Here is a 16,158-nt window from a genome sequence, read left to right on the forward strand (position 1 = left end):
TTCAAGAACGTCTAGGCACAGGATAAAGGTATGGGAGGAAGGGGACATAGGCGTAGAGGTGGACCCCTTACAAAAACGTCTAGGCACAGTATAAAGGTATGGGAGGAGGAGGACGTAGGGTACCAGCGACTGTACAGAAATGACGCAACCATTTGATAGGCCTTTTAAAGAACATCTATAGGTACAGAATAAAGGCATGGGAGGAAGGGACGTAGCGCCGACTTTATGTACAACAATGACGCAACCATCTGCTCGACCCCCTCCAGGCCGCCCACGCCTAGTCGTCATTACCTTCGCAGCGTGGGGGCAGGGCGCTGAAGGAACCCTCGGGAGTACATGTGAGGGTGCGGCGCCCCACAAGCACGTAGCCCTCGTCGCAGGAGAAGGTGACGGAGGAGCCGGAGGTGACGGTCGGGGCGGAGAGGTCAGAGGAGCCGTGGGGGAGGGGTGGAGGGGCGTCACAGGTCACGGCTGGGGGGCATAACACACCCAGCACGTCACTTCGAGGGTCAGTGTCAGTGGGGGTTGTCTGCCTGACCTGACATGACCCTCCCGTCCCCCGAAGAGTTCAAAAGATAGTAGTGGTAGCGAAGAAAGGAAGAGAAAGAGAGAGGAGATAGTAATATAGAGGAAGAGATAGAGAAAAAAATGAAAGAGGGAGTGAGGGATAGATGAGGATAAGTGTTTGTTTTGCTTTCTTTTTTTTGTGTTTGTTTGCTTGTTTGGATATTATCACTCCGTTTTCAAGGTAACAAAGTGGAGTGAAGTTGTTATTTTGTGAAGGTTCGAAGCAAGGAGTCTAGAGAATGTAGAAATAGACAGACCCACAGTATATTTGTTATTGTTATTGTTTGTGTGTGTATTAGATGAGTAAGTAGATAAAGTAGCATCAATTAGTCATCAATATTTCCCTCATGCAAGGACTCTTCTGTGAGGTGAGTGTGTAGAGGAGGGAGGAAGAGGTTACACCACATCAAGTACCAGAAAAAAATAGAGATAATATAAAAAAAACAATCATATATAGTTGAGTCAACATCAAAGAATCAAATTAGGAAGTGAGTCATCATACTTAAACCAGCCAAAGATGCACTGACCCTTTAAATACAAGAGACATAATTGCAGGAACCTTTTTTAAAACACTTTCAGGATGCACACACGTCATGAGCAAGCGGGGGTGAGAGAGACGTGTAACTGACGTGAGGTTAAAGTCAAGATAGGTGTCCAGTCCCAAAGAGTAGACAGTCTGAGAGCAGCTCAAAGACCGTCACTAAGTGGATGGCAAGCTCACAAGGGATGTCAAGTCTTGAAGAATTACGTTGCAGTCTGACAGAACCTCAAGAACCGACACAGGAGGTTTGAGGGGGCAGAAATTAAGGATAGACATGCCTTCAAAAGTCACTCCACGAATAGGAATGAAGCTAAGTCTGGAAGAACCTTAAGATCTCTCACCGGAAGGTATAAGAGTCCAGTGAAGGAGAATTCATGCCTCTGAGAACCTTACGAGCTCTCACAGTAGGGGTGAAAGACCAGCAAAGGTGACATCATGCCTCTAACTCCAAGAAACCCTTCGCAAATGAACTGCGCTGAAAGAAACTTGAAGAACGCTCGTGGTTGGGGTGTCCAGCGGGTAACTCACGGTGGCAGAGTGGCGGGGGACCGTTCCATCGCTCGTCAATGTCACACACCAACTCGGCACGTCCTATGGCGGTGTATCCCGGCTCGCACTCGTATCTTACTTGGCTCAGGTAGTAGCGGGTCCCGTTGATGAGAGAGTAGCTGCCGTGACGGATGGGCGCTGGCAATCCACACTCGAGGTCTGAGGAAGGGGGGGAGAGATGAGTACTGGAAGTGGCAGGTGTGGAAGGACTTGATGAAGGACAAGCTAGGTGAGAAAGGGATTAAGGTGAGACAAACAAGACAGAACTCACATCTACAAGTGGGCGGGAACTCGTTGAAGAAGCCGGAGTCGAGGCAGGATCGCTGGGCGGGGCCGACGAGGGCGTGGCCGGGGTCGCAGCGGTACTCCACAGTGCTGCCCACCGTGAAGCTGCTGCCGATCATGGTGGAGTTCGGCGGCTGCTCGGGCTTGCCACACGTCTGGGGGCCTGGGGGGAGGTGGGGAGGCTTTAGAGCTGGACGTTAGAGCAAAAGCGGGTAGGGTGAGGAAAGGTAAAGTATGGGAAGGAAAGGGAAGGGAAAGGAAGGGAAGGGAAAGGAAAGAAAGGCACAAGAAAAGAAGCGAAAAGAAGAGAAAATAAGGTAAGGTAAGGCAAGGTAAGATAGTAACATTGACGAAGGAATCATATTTAAAGAGTTATAACCTAAGGGAAAATGTTGGGTACTCATTTCAGATTCCTGCAAGAGAGTACATTATCATTTATCAGCAAAGTAACTCCCTATGTCAGACAGGTGCAGAGGAACCACGGCCAGGAGTTACAACCAGACGGCAAACTCTGGACACCTATAAGAACACAAGCACTACGTCAGACAGAGATGTTTGTTGGTACTCACGGTGTTGGCAGATGAAGTTGAGCGGCGCGTTGCAGTTCGTGTCAGACCAGAGCCAGCCCTTAGTGCCGTCAAAGCGTGCGCAGTTCTCGTTCCCGCCCGGCAGGTTCCAGAAGGACACGGTCACGTCCCGCCCGTTAATCCACTTCCAGTTGTTCGGGTCCTCGGGGTCTCGCACGGCGCCCATCCAGTACTGGCCGCTTGAGTCTCCCCTGAAAGGCCATGTTTTCTCTGTCACCTTGCGCTTGTATTACAGGAGGATCGTAGACGTAGAGTATTTCTTTGATCTGCCAATTGTTTACTTTATTTCTGTGTGTGTGTGTTTTCAATGAGGTTAGATCCTTCTTCGATTTAGATCTCTCCCAGCTTGTATTGCTCTCTCATAATCAATAAAATTCAACTGAATACATCGCCATATTTCTTCTTAAATTATTTATATATTTGTGTTGTTTGATCCCATAGGTTAGACAGAGCTTCTACATAACTAACTGCTGATTCCTGAGCCACTTTTTTCTTCAACTGTGTAGCTTTGTGTAGAAGTCTAAACGTAACTAACCACTACTAACATACAACTAACTACCAACTACTTCTAACGACGTAACTACGAATCTATGCAGTTTCTTGTGTACCCTTGAATATAAGTTTAGGCATAACTAACTACTACATACTTATAACTATCTAACAACCAACTAAACTAACTACTAACTAACTACTAACTACGTAATTACTCGTTTACTCGTCTCTCCAGTCATTTTTCCCCCCCGTCCCTTCGTGAGTACTGACCGGTGTTTGCGCCACAGCTCCCAGCTCAGGAAGCCTTGCAGGGCAGGATTAGTCTCGTCCACCAGAGACCCGCCTCGGCTGCGGCAGAACTCCAGCGCCTGGTCGAAGGTCTGCGGCTGCTGGTTGTAGAAGATGTAGCACTTGCCGTTGTAGGTGGAGGTGCTGCCCGGGGGCTGGTCACGGAAGGCTGGGCACCGCTCTATGGGCAAGGCCTGCAGAGGGAAGGAAGGATCAGGTAGGGAAAGAAAGAGGCAACTTTTAGAAGGGGCTGCAAGGTTATGTGTGACTGAATAGTAATCGTTGCTTGTAAGAATTACAACGAAAAGAAAATATTCGTCTCCAACACATGCGTTGCTTAAAATAACAAATTTTGTATTGTATTTTTTGTGTGTGTGTTTGTGTGTTGAAGTAATGTTTGAATTCAGCATAATAATGCTGTTTTAACTCTTCTTCAAGGCTTAAGCGATAATACAACATAAGGACATAATAACATAGGGAGTCTGCAAGTATTGAGTTTTCTTAGAAAAAATGTGATCAATGGCTTGTTATCTAATTTTGCAGCATATGTTATTTTCAAGGCTTAAGTGGCAGGAAAGGGGCAGAGGGAAAAGAGAGGGAGAGAGAAAGGGAAGGGCGAGTCGTTACCTGGTCAGTGTAGACAAACGCCTCACAGATGGACAGCTGCACCCCGGGTGGCCCCTCGAAGTGCACGCTGACGAAGGCTCCGGGCATGGGCGGGTTGCAGGGCAGGAAGAGCGGCCGCCCCTCCTCCAGCACGCCGATGAACCGGTTACAGATGGGGTTGCTGTCGAGGTCCGGCCGGTTGTTGCCCACTCTCACCACCACCGTCGCCGGCTGGTCACCTGCAGATACAGACAAACAGGTAAGACAGAAACAACAGCTATTCTATTTCTTTACTTTTTTCACCTGTCCTTGATTGTAATGGCGCTACACCTGTCATCTATTTTTCCAAAGCTGAATTTATACTCAAACTTTTGCTGGAATTTCTCACAAACAGATAGATAGCGGCTCAAAAACGACTCCATTTTTTCCTATACTCGCGATTGGGGAGACGGGGAAGCCTTGCAGCACCAGACACAGGCTTGCAGATCTCCCTCCTTCACGATGTTATTTATAAACTTTACAGCTTTGCATGATTGACTGAGAACTACAAATAACATGACGCATTCTAGGCTAGATTTTATTGTGTCCTGCATGATAAGGGTGACGCTGGGGAGGCCTTGCAGCACCAAACACAGGCATGCAGATCTTCCTCCTTTACGGTATTTTATGGCTGGAGTGACACACTTTTGTATGAGTGATTGAGAAGTATGAATACGAGAGATCTAGGGCGGGTGCAACCACATAACGAGGGAAGGATGGTAAAAGAAAGGGGTTTATGTGGATTTGCATATATATTTGAACTTTTTATTGAATATGTATGTACCCATGTATCTTTCCATCTATATATCTAGCGATCTATCTATCTATCTACCTGTCTCCTTCTGCCTCCTACCTACTCACCCTTTCACTCCTTTCATATCTCTTTCTCTCTCTCACACTTACTACGTATAAATGTCTGCCTATCTCTCTATCTATCAATCTATCTATCTCTCTCTCTCTCTCTCTCTCTCTCTCTCTCTCTCTCTCTCTCTCTCTCTCTCTCTCTCTCTCTCTCTCTCTCTCTCTCTCTCTCTCACTCACCGCAGCAGGATCGGCCGAAGTCCAGCCTGACGAGCTGCACCATGTAGGGCTCCAGCAGGTTGACGTACCACCAGGGCTGTCGCTCTAGGCTGGTCAGGGTGCAGGTCTCCGTGGTGAAGGTGGTGGAGCTCGAGCCATCCACGGCCTTCTGAGGTATGCCGCCCTCCGCTACCGAGGACTGCATGGGCGCCTTCCCCGCTGCGACGTTAAGGACTGTGGAGGAGAAGAAATATGATTGATTACTCGGTGTTGGTGTTGATGTGAGGATTACAATCTAATATGCTTTGAGGATTACAGTCTAATATGCTTTCTATCTATCTCTCCATCTATCCATCTATATCGACTATGTTTCTTTTTTTTTCTTTTTTTTACAGTATGGGAGGCAGCTCAAGGGCAAAAAGAAAAACAACGACAAAAAATAGCCCACTAGACGCTGCTCCGAACAAAAGCAAAAAGAACGAGAGGCCAAAAGAGAGGTCAGTTTCAGGTGGAGAGGTGTCTTTGTACTCTTCTCTTGCATGAGTACGAGTATCAAGGTGCTTAAAGCTCTCAATCAATCAAGGTGCCGAAGAGACGGGGAACAGACACGAGCAAAGAACTATGTCAAGGGGGCTGTGGCCGGTCCCGTTGAATCTCCCGTTGGAAACAAGAGTCCGCACACGCGCCTCGTCAAAAAGTGACGTTAAAGAAGGCTGTGATAGGTCCCGTTGAACTGCCCGCTGGGACAAGAGTCCACACACGCGTGCCTCGTCAAAGTGCCACATTAAGGGAGGCTGTGATTAGTCCCGTTGAATCCCCCGCTGGAAACAAAAGTCCACGCACGTGCCTCAACCTTGTCCAAACATTGATCCGTGACCAGCTGCATGCCTCTCCCCATCCAGAGGTGCAGAACGATTTTACAGTAATTAAAGATACATTACTTAGCGGAAAATAAGACACTAAGGGGGAATATATCGTAACACTGTGGCACGGAATATATCGTAACACTGTGGCACGGAATATATCGTAACACTGTGGCACGGAATATATCGTAACACTGTGGCACGGAATATATCGTAACACTGTGGCACGGAATATATCGTAACACTGTGGCACGAAAGGAAACAAATACTGGATGAAAATTAATGTGTTCAATAGGCTATCACTCCATTTTTACAGACAGACAGGAAAACAACAGATATCAGCCAAGGGTGTAACAAAAAAAAGGAACCATTGCAAAGACATATCTCGACACTACTACTACCACCACTACTACTACTACTACTACTACTACTACTACTACTACTACTACTACTATCACTACTACTACTACTACTATAAGAATGGTGGAAACGATAGTAATTGCCAAAGTAGCAGAATGGTGGAAACGATAGTAATTGCCATAGTAGTAGTTGTGGTGGTAGTAGTTGTAGTAGTAGTAGTAGTAGTAGTACATAAGAGCCCTCTCTGGCCTCAACTCTCAGAAGGCTTATGGACCTGATGGAGTGCCTCCTATTGTCCTTAAAAACTGTGCTTCTGTACTGACAACCTGCCTGGTCAAACTCTTTCGTCTCTGCCTATCAACATCTATCTTTCCTTCCTGCTGGAAGTATGCCTTCATACAGCCTGTGCCTAAGAAGGGTGACCGTTCCAATCCCTCAAACTACCGCCCTATAGCTTTACTTTCCTGTTTATCTAAAGCTTTTGAATCAATCCTTAATCCGGAAGATTCAAAAGCACCTTTCCACTTCTAACCTTCTATCTGATCGCCAGTATGGATTCCGCAAGGGGCGTTCTACTGGTGATCTCCTTGCTCTCTTAACTGACTCTTGGTCATCCTCTCTTAGCCGTTTCGGCGAAACTTTCTTTGTTGCGCTAGACATATCGAAAGCCTTCGATAGAGTCTGGCACCAGTCTTTGCTTTCTAAACTGCCCTCTTTCGGATTCTATCCCTCTCTCTGTTCCTTTATCTCCAGTTTCCTTTCCGGCCGTTCTATCTCTGCGGTGGTAGACGGTCACTGCTCTTCCCCTAAACCTATCAACAGTGGCGTTCCACAGGGCTCTGTCCTATCACCCACTCTCTTCCTGTTATTCATCAATGATCTTCTTTCCATAACAAACTGTCTTGTTCACTCATACGCCGACGACTCCACTCTGCATTATTCAACTTCTTCCAATAGAAGACCCTCTCAACAGGAAGTACACGACTCCAGACTGGAAGCTGCAGAACGCTTAACCTCAGACCTTGCTATCATTTCCGATTGGGGCAGAAGGAGCCTTGTGTCCTTCAATGCCTCAAAAACTCAATTTCTCCACCTATCAACTCGACACAATCTTCCAAACACCTATCCCCTATTCTTCGACAACACTCAACTGTCACCGTCTTCAACACTAAACATCCTCGGTCTATCCTTAACTCAAAATCTCAACTGGAAACTTCATATCTCCTCTCTCGCTAAATCAGCTTCCTCGAGGTTGGGCGTTCTGTATCGTGTCCGCCAGTTCTTCTCCCCCGCGCAGTTGCTATCCATATACAGGGGCCTTGTACGCCCTCGTATGGGGTATGCATCTCACGTGTGGGGAGGCTCCACTCACACAGCTCTTCTGGACAGAGTGGAGTCTAAGGCTCTTCGTCTCATCAGCTCTCCTCCTCCTACTGATAGTCTTCTACCTCTTAAATTCCGCCGCAATGTTGCCTCTCTTTCTATCTTCTATCGATATTTCCAAGCTGACTGCTCTTCTGAACTTGCTAACTGCATGCCTCCCCCCCTCCCGCGGCCCCGCTGCACACGACTTTCTACTCATGCTCATCCCTATACTGTCCAAACCCCTTATGCAAGAGTTAACCAGCATCTTCACTCTTTCATCCCGCACGCTGGTAAACTCTGGAACAATCTTCCTTCATCTGTATTTCCTCCTGCCTACGACTTGAACTCTTTCAAAGGGAGGGTATCAGGACACCTCTCCTCCCGAAATTGACCTTTCTTTCGGCCACCTCTTTTGATTCTTTTTTGGGAGCAGCAAGTAGCGGGCTTTTTTTTTATTATTGTTTTCTTTTTTTTTGTGCCCTTGAGCTGTCTCCTTTGTTGTAAAAAAAAAATAAGAAGAACGTAAGGAGTCTGTCTGCAAGAGGACGGTTGGCCTATACAAGGCAGCTCCTGTGTAGTAGTAGTAGTAGTAGTAGTAGTAGTAGTAGTAGTAGTAGTAGTAGTAGTAGTAGAAGAAGAAGAAGTAGTAGTAGTAGTAGTAGTAGCTGTTGTTGTAGTAGCAGCAGCAGCAGCAGCAGTAACAATTAACTCATAGCGTGACAGGAAACGGGTCAGAGATGCTACGTGGCCTGTATTCTTGCTCTTGGCGGAAGGAGATTTGTGCGTGTGTGTTGTCTTATGTTTCCTTTCTATCTTTTCTTTATTTCCTGTTGCATATCTGAATATCTGCCTTTCTTTCTCTATTTCTTTGGAACTAGTGCTTCATCCACTCACGCAGATGATAACGTCACTCTTAAAAATACAACACGTCACGCCATCTGTCGCCTCTGGGCCTCCCAGCACAAGAAAGACGCGATGCTGACAGACTAACGGATGCCAAGCCAGAGCGAGAACCAGGAGGCCGTGGGCAGGCAGGAGCACAAAGCTACGTCAAGAGAGGCAGGGGCTGGTCGTCTTCTTCTTCCTCCTCCTCCTCCTCCCTCTTTGCTCAGGAAGATGCTGCTGGTCACGGGCTCGTGTTTGGGCGAGGGCGAGGCGCGTGCGTGGTCTTTTGTTATACCAGCGGGAGAAACAACGGCCCAGCCTCGACCTCACTTGATGTAGCTTTTGTTTCTTGGATTTGGACGAGTTCTGACACTATTTTGTTCTTTCCTCTTCATTTTCCAGACCTTAAGCACCTCTTCCTCCTCCCCATCACTGAGGACGAAACCCTATGAAGAACGACTCGAGCGACTCAACCTCTTCACGTTGGAAAAGAGACGACTGCGGGGAGACATGATACAAGTCTTTAAGTACCTGAACAAGCTCAGTAACGTTGATCACTCCAAACTCTTCACGCTACAAACTAACCTGAGAACAAGAAACAACGGAAAAACAATTCAAGCAAAGCGATGCAATACCGACATCGGCAGGAGTTACTTCTCGAATAGAGTTGTTCGCCACTGGAACAGCCTTCCTGCAGAAGTGGTTAGCGCAGAGACCATCAACTCCTTCAAGAAACGCATTGATCGCCACTTTGCTGCAACAGGAGTGAACTGAACGTTCCAAGCCACTTCTGTGGCAAACGGATTGATTAAATCACTGAACGCAGGCAGCCTAGTAATGAGCCAACAGGCTTTCTGCTGCCTGCTAGTCCATGTTTCCATGTTTCCTCCTCCTCCTCCTCGTCCTCCTTCTACTTCTTCTCTTCCTCCTCCTCTTCCTCCTCCTCCTCCTCTGGTACCAAGTCCACCCACGAGCCTGATCAAAAAGCAACATCAAGTGAGGTCAAGGCTGGCCCGTTGTTTCTCCCGCTGGTATAACAAAAGGCCACGCACGCGCCTCGCCCTTGCCCAAACACAAGCCCGTGACCAGCAGCATCTCCCCGAGCAAAGAAACGGCACGCCCCGCCACGCTAGACAATGAGCGCCTGAAGACCACCCTAAAGTCAATTTATCAAAGTTATACCCGAAATGACTTCAATACGACATGAGAAAATAATCCTCAAGGAGATTTCAATACAACAGAAGGCAGTCCACAAAATTAATTCAATGCGATAGAATAAAGTGATCCAAAAAAATACTTCAATAGAGTAGAAAAAGTAATACAAATTAATTACATATTATGTTGTGTTCAAGTTTTGGTGGGTTACTTTCTCGTGTCGCATTGAAGTCTTCTTCGGGGTTGCATTTTTATGGTGCATTGAAATCATTTTCTGGATTACTTTCCTTTGCATTGAAATCGTTTTGTGAATCACTTATTAATGTTGAATTGAAGTGTTGTGGGTTATTTTTGTATGTTGTATCGAAATCATGTGGATACTTTCTTATTTCGCATTAAAGTTCTTTTGTGCATCACTTTTCTATGGTTTTGAAAGAATTTTATAGATTATTATTTTATGTCGTATTGAAGTCATTTAATGGCTTTTTTTATATTGCATTAAAATCATTTCATGGATAACTTTCGTATGTCTTATTGAAATCATTACTTGGGTATCTTTGATGAATTGTCTTACAGGGCAGCCTGCAAGAGTTTGTTCTAGTGTCTAGCTGGGTTCAAGGCGTGCCGGGCGTTGACATAATAAAGTAGGCCTTGGCAAGACGCACACTCCGTGCTCCGTGACACAGAGAGAGAGAGAGAGAGAGAGAGAGAGTGTGTGTGTGTGTGTGTGTGTGTGTGTGTGTGTGTGTGTGTGTGTGTGTCTGTGTGTGTGTGTGTGTGTCTTCCTCCTGACATCGCCAAGGGCACGGTATCGCCTCAAATTGAGAAGAACCACGCCTAACTTCCTCTTCTTTCTTCCCTCCTCCTCCTCCTCCTCCTCCTCTTCCACCACCTCCTCTTCTTCCTCCTCTTCCTCCTCTTCCTCCTCCTCCTCCTCCTCAGACCTCTACTTAATTAAAGCTTCCACGTCTCATTTTCTTTTATTTCTCTGATTTACATAAATTCGAAAATTATCTTATTCTTTCCTTTTCATATCTTGACCTTTTGCTCCCCTTCCTCCTCCTCCTCTCCTCCTCCTCCTCCTCCTCCTCCTCCTCCTCCTCCTCCTCCTCTTTCTCCTCTCCTCCTCCTCCTCCTCCTCCTCCTCCTCCTCCTCCTCCTCTACTGCATCATTGTTTCTCTGAATACATCACAATCACAATCTCTCTCTCTCTCTCTCTCTCTCTCTCTCTCTCTCTCTCTCTCTCTCTCTCTCTCTCTCTCTCTCTCTCTCTCTCTCTCTCATTTCGCTCTATACTTCAGCAACTCTTCATAATTTTCCCACGGGAGAAACAGTGAAGGAGAAAGAAAAATATATATATATAAAAAAAGATGTGGAAGAGAAATGAAAGATGAGACAAAGGTTAATAAAGAGAGAAAGACAGTAAGAGAGAGAGAGAGAGAGAGAGAGAGAGCGGTGTGGCTGAACTAAAATCTCTCTAGCTCAGCCACGCACGTCTTTCACGGAGCGTCGGAAACCAAGTAGGGTGGAACAGGACCCGCGGAACAGGCAGAACAGGAGGAGGAGGAGAGGGAAGAAGAGGAGGAGAAGGAAGAAGAGCAGCAGGTGGTGGAGGTGGTGGTGGTGGTGGTGGTGGCTGTGGTGGTCATAGGATCCAAAGATTATATAGATAGATGAATAAACAGAGAGAGAGAGAGAGAGAGAAAGGTGGGGGAGAGAAGCGTGCAAAAGCGTGAACCCTGCCGGAGAAATTTCAGCCGATTTTCGAGCATCAGCCAAAATCATATGTGTGTGTGTGTGTGTGTGTGTGTGTGTGTGAGAGAGAGAGAGAGACAATTTGGCGCGTTCCTCTCCCATGACCAGAGCAGGAGCAAGGTATAACAGCAACAACAGCAACAAAAGAACAGAACAAGACAGCTGAAGTAATGGTGTTGAAGGTGGTGGTGGTGATGGTGATAGGGGATGAGCGATAAGTGGTGCTGAGGGATAGGAATAGGTGATGAGGAGAGGTGTTGAAGGGTGGTGGAGGAGGAGGAGGAGGAGGAGGAGGGGCCACGGAGAGAAGAGAGGGACAATAGAGGAGGAAAGGCGGAATGGAGGAAAGCAAAGGAGGTAGAAGAGGATGACGGAGGGGTCGGAGACAAAAAATAACAGGAGAGAGAGAGGCAACAGACCATGGACACCACACTTCCCTCCTCGTTCATCGCTTGACTCCCACTCTCCATCTCAATAACAAAGACCTCCCCCTCCTCCCCCTCCTCCTCCTCCTCCTCCTCCTCCTCTTCCTGTTCATCTTCATTCTTTTCTTCTTTATTCTTTTCAGTTAAGTGTTGTTACGTCGTATCAGAGAGAGAGAGAGAGAGAGAGAGAGAGAGAGGTAAGAACGTGGACAGAGCTCTCTCACTGGCCCTCCTCCTCCTCCTCCTCCTCCTCCTCCTCCTCCTCCTACTTCAACCTCCTCATTCCATCCTCCTCCTCCTCCTTCTCCTCTTCCTCCTCTTCCCTCAGTTTCTTCTTTCTTCTTTTTTCGTTATATAAGAAAAAACAAATAATAACAAAGGAAAGACATGAATCGTAAAGACAAGTTTGGAAACGTGTCACTAATTGTCATAGAAGAAAATGTTGCCTGAGAGTAAATTAGGAAAATAAATCAATAAATAAAATAAATAAATAGTCTTCAGATAACGAAGAGTGCCGCTTTGGGAGGAGAATAAACCGAAATACATACAAACAACAACAACAACAACAACAACAACAACAACAACAACAACAACAACAACAACAACAACATGATGAATCGTAAAAAATATAATAAGTGTGTCAGAAGTTGGAACAGGAAAAAATAATAAAGACGTCTGAAGAAAATGAGCAAAAAAACAGACAGCGATATTTAGATAACGGAGAAAAGAAAGATACACACAGAAATATATAAAAAAAAAAAAACAGAGGTAGTAATAATAATAATAATAATTTGTAAAAGCAAGGAAGCGCGTCAGACGTCAGCCTAGACAGTAGTGTGTTCAGAAAGTATTAAGATAAATAAAAAAAATAAAAACAGGAAAAATTGTTTATGATAACGGGCATCCTCCTCCTCCTCTTCCTCCTCCTTTTTTTTCTCCTCCTCCTCCTCCTCGTATTTCTCTTCTTTCTTTCCCTTCCTTCCCATTTTTTCCTCACTCACTCCAACTACCATCGTCACCATCACCACCACCATCACCACCACCACCCCGGGTACCCTTCGCCAGTGGGACTCGTCTTCACCCGGGGCAATGTGACACGAGAGGCGTGATCGTGTTGGAATGAAGCCGCTGGAGGGACGGAGAAAGGGTAGGAAAGGGAGGGAAGGAAGGGAGGGAGGGGAGGGGAAAAGGTAGGGAAGGACACGAAGGAATATGGGTGGTTGCATGGTATGGAAGGAGGAGTAAGAAGTGGAGGAAGGGAAGTGTAGGATAGGAGGGGAAAGGAAGGAGAAAGGGAAGGGGAGAAATGGAAAGAATGGGAAGTTGTAAAGCAAAGAGAGGAAGGGAGAAAGAAGGGAAAAGGAAAAAATAGTGCGGAAAAAGAGTAACGAGAAGGAAAGGAGAAAATAAAAGTATGGAAAGGAAAGAAATAAGAAGAGAAAAAGGAAAGAAAGGGTGGCAGGAGAGAGAAGGAGGAGAAGGAAGGAATAGGAAGAAAAAGAAGGAAAGGAGGAAAGCTAGGATGAGAAGGAAGATAGGAATATAAAGTAAGGGAGGGAAGATATGAAGAGAAAAGAGAAAGGGAGGAAGAAGGTAGAGAAGGAGGGAGGGAGGGAAGGAGGAAGTCATTCATGGGCTATTGAGGTAAAAAAATGACCATAGGAAATATTACATAATTACTACTACTACTACTATTACTACTACTACTACTACTACTACTACTATTACTACAGCAGGTGATCCCTAGCCAGGTGATGACCCTAAGCAGGAAGTGTTCCCTCCCTTCCTCCCTCCCTTCCCTTCGTTTTGCTTCCTCCCCTACCACCATGTTTCTTCTTCCTCCTTCTCTTCCTCCTCCTCCTCCCCTCCCCTCCTCCTCCTCCTCCTTTTCCTCTGATTTTTCCTTCGTCACTTCCCTCTTTTCCTCCATCGTACACTCTTCGCTCTTTTCTCCTCCCTTCCACTTCCTTCCTCCCTTCCTTCTTCCTTCTTCTTGTGGTATTCTCCTTCCTTTCTTTTACTCGTATTTTCCTGTATCTCTTTTGCAATTTTTTATTCACTTTTATTTTTGTCTTTTTCTGTTTCTTCCTTTTTTTTAATTCGTGTATTCTTTTTCTCCTCCTTTTCCTCTTCTTCCGTCTTTTCTTTCTCTCTCTTTCGCTTTTCTCCTCTCCCCTTTTTTTGCTTGTTTCTTGATCTCTCTTCCTTCTTCTTAATTTTGGCGTTTGTAAATTTTTTTTCTCCTCATTTCCACGTTTTTTTATCATTATTTTTTTTAATCGTGTCTCTTATCAAAAATATTATGTTATCATACACTTCGCTTCTTGTCTCTATCTTCTTTTGCTCTCTCTCTCTCTCTCTCTCTCTCTCTCTCTCTCTCTCTCTCTCTCTCTCTCTCTCTCTCCTCTCCTCTCTCTCTCCCCTCCTCTTCCTTCCTTCCTTCCTTCCTTCCTTCCTCCTTCTTCTTCCTCTTCTTCCTCCTCTTCTTCTCACGGTCAAGGTCAAAGTGTCCTACGCGGGAAAGTTTCTCAAATGACCGGATACTATTATTATTATTATTATTATTATTATTATTATTATTATTATTATTATTATTATTAAGGTTGATTCACAGATGGTCGCAGTTTTTCTTTTTCTCTTTCATTCATTCCTTCTATTCTCTCCCCAATTCATTCCTCTTTCCTCCTCGTCTTCCTTCTCGTTCTCTTCCTCCTCCTCCTCCTCCTCCTCCTCCTCCTCTTCCTCTTCCCCTATCTTTCTTTCTTTCTCCACTTTCTCTATTAGTTTCCCTTCCCATCTATATCACAAATCTCTCCCACTTTTTCTAACTTTTCCTTCTCTCTCTTTTCCTCCCTCCCTTCCCCTCCTTCCCATTATCCATCGCTTTTCCCTCTCCGTCATTTCTTCCTCCTCCTCCTTCTCCCTTACTCCATTCACTCCCCTTCCCTTCCCTTCCCCAATACGCATCGCTTTCCTCTCTCCATCATCTCTTCACACACTCTTCCTTCTCCTCTTCCTCTTCCCCCCTCCTCCTCCCCCTTCCCCTCTCATCCCTTACCCTCCCCATCCCCTTCCTGCCATCCTTCTTCTCTCAATCCCATTTCTTTCCCCTTCCCATCGTTTTCCACTAGCCGTCACCTCTTCACATACACTCCTCCTTCTTCCCCTCATCCCCTTCCTCCTCCTCCTTCTCCATACCTTCTCCCCTTCACGCATCATTTTCCTCTCTCCATCCTCTCTTCACACATCCCTCCTCCTCCTCCTCGTCTCCTTCTTCCCCTCCTCCTTCCCCTCAGGCCTCACGCTTTCCCCACTGCTCGCCCGTCACTCGAGGTGCCTCCAGGTGACTGTTACGAGGCGCTGGGAGCCACGCGGAGGCACCTTGAGAGCGGCGCTGCGGTCACCTTCCCGCCCAGGTGAAACGCATCGGTCAGGCAAAGGCGGCAGGTGCGTGTGTGTCTGTGTGTCTGTCTGTGTGTGTGTGTGTGTGTGTGTGTGTGTGTGTGTGTGTGTGTGTGTGTGTGTGCCACCTGACGCCACACCACACACACGTGACGCCACACATCTGACACCTCCACACCTGGTTTTCACGCATCAGGACTTCCACAGGGTCATAAGAGTCACATTTATAAGTAATTCGTTCTTTGCATACACAGGAAAATAGGTTATACACACAAATATACACACATACACACGCACACGGGTCATTAAACACGTACCTATAGACACACTAAGGTAGAATGGCGTAGAAAGGGGACAAAACAGAGGCAGGAAGGCAGTGCTAAACTCTAAGGGCCAGAGCAAAGGGATGAGGGAATGACTAATACGGGTTACCTCTTTCATTTTGAAGTTGGACAGCATCGAGATTGAGCTTGAGTATATGATCTTGAGCAGCGAGGTAGAGGAGTAGGAGCTAATAGTAAGAGATAAGGGAAGTAAGTAAAAGGAAAGTAACTAAGAAGAATAAGCAAGAAATTGTTAAGTGAAGGAGTAGGAGGTGGTGGCAAGCTGTCAAAAAATAGAGGTAGAGTTAAGAGTAGAGGAAAGGAGAGAAGAGGAGAAGATTGGTGAGAAGAGGAAAAGAGAAAAGAGGAGACGATTGGTGAGAAGAGGAAAGGAGAGAAGAGGAAACGATTGGTGAGAAGAGGAAAGGAGAGAAGAGGAGAAGATTGGTGAGAAGAGGAAAGGAGAGAAGAGGAGACGATTGGTGAGAAGAGGAAAGGAGAGAAGAGGAGAAGATTGGTGAGAAGAGGAAAGGAGAGAAGAGGAGAAGATTGGAGAGAAGAGGAACGGAGAGGAGAGAAGCAAGAAAGAAGTTAATATGTAAGTAAAGAAGGGAAGGAAAAAAAGAAGAGGAGGAAAAAATGGTATAGAA

General features: G+C 46.1%; 1 protein-coding gene across 3 annotated transcripts in view; it reads right to left on the reverse strand.

Annotated features, from left to right (window-relative positions):
• LOC126999576 (uncharacterized) overlaps positions 1–16,158 on the reverse strand; it is a 66,073-nt gene that overhangs the window by 12,163 nt on the left and 37,752 nt on the right. For 2 of the 3 annotated variants that reach the window (XM_050862352.1, XM_050862371.1), the window contains exons 3-9: positions 4,996–5,208; positions 3,937–4,154; positions 3,292–3,503; positions 2,512–2,720; positions 1,929–2,105; positions 1,637–1,816; positions 292–471 (exon numbers count right to left, since the gene is read on the reverse strand). In XM_050862352.1, coding sequence (XP_050718309.1) covers positions 292–471; positions 1,637–1,816; positions 1,929–2,105; positions 2,512–2,720; positions 3,292–3,503; positions 3,937–4,154; positions 4,996–5,208 — 1,389 coding nt within the window. The remainder of the gene's footprint in view (positions 1–291; positions 472–1,636; positions 1,817–1,928; positions 2,106–2,511; positions 2,721–3,291; positions 3,504–3,936; positions 4,155–4,995; positions 5,209–16,158) is intronic. The other variant, XM_050862360.1, reaches the window with a different exon arrangement.

Source organism: Eriocheir sinensis, chromosome 2 (genome assembly GCF_024679095.1).
Source record: "Eriocheir sinensis breed Jianghai 21 chromosome 2, ASM2467909v1, whole genome shotgun sequence".
Lineage (NCBI taxonomy): Eukaryota > Metazoa > Arthropoda > Malacostraca > Decapoda > Varunidae > Eriocheir > Eriocheir sinensis.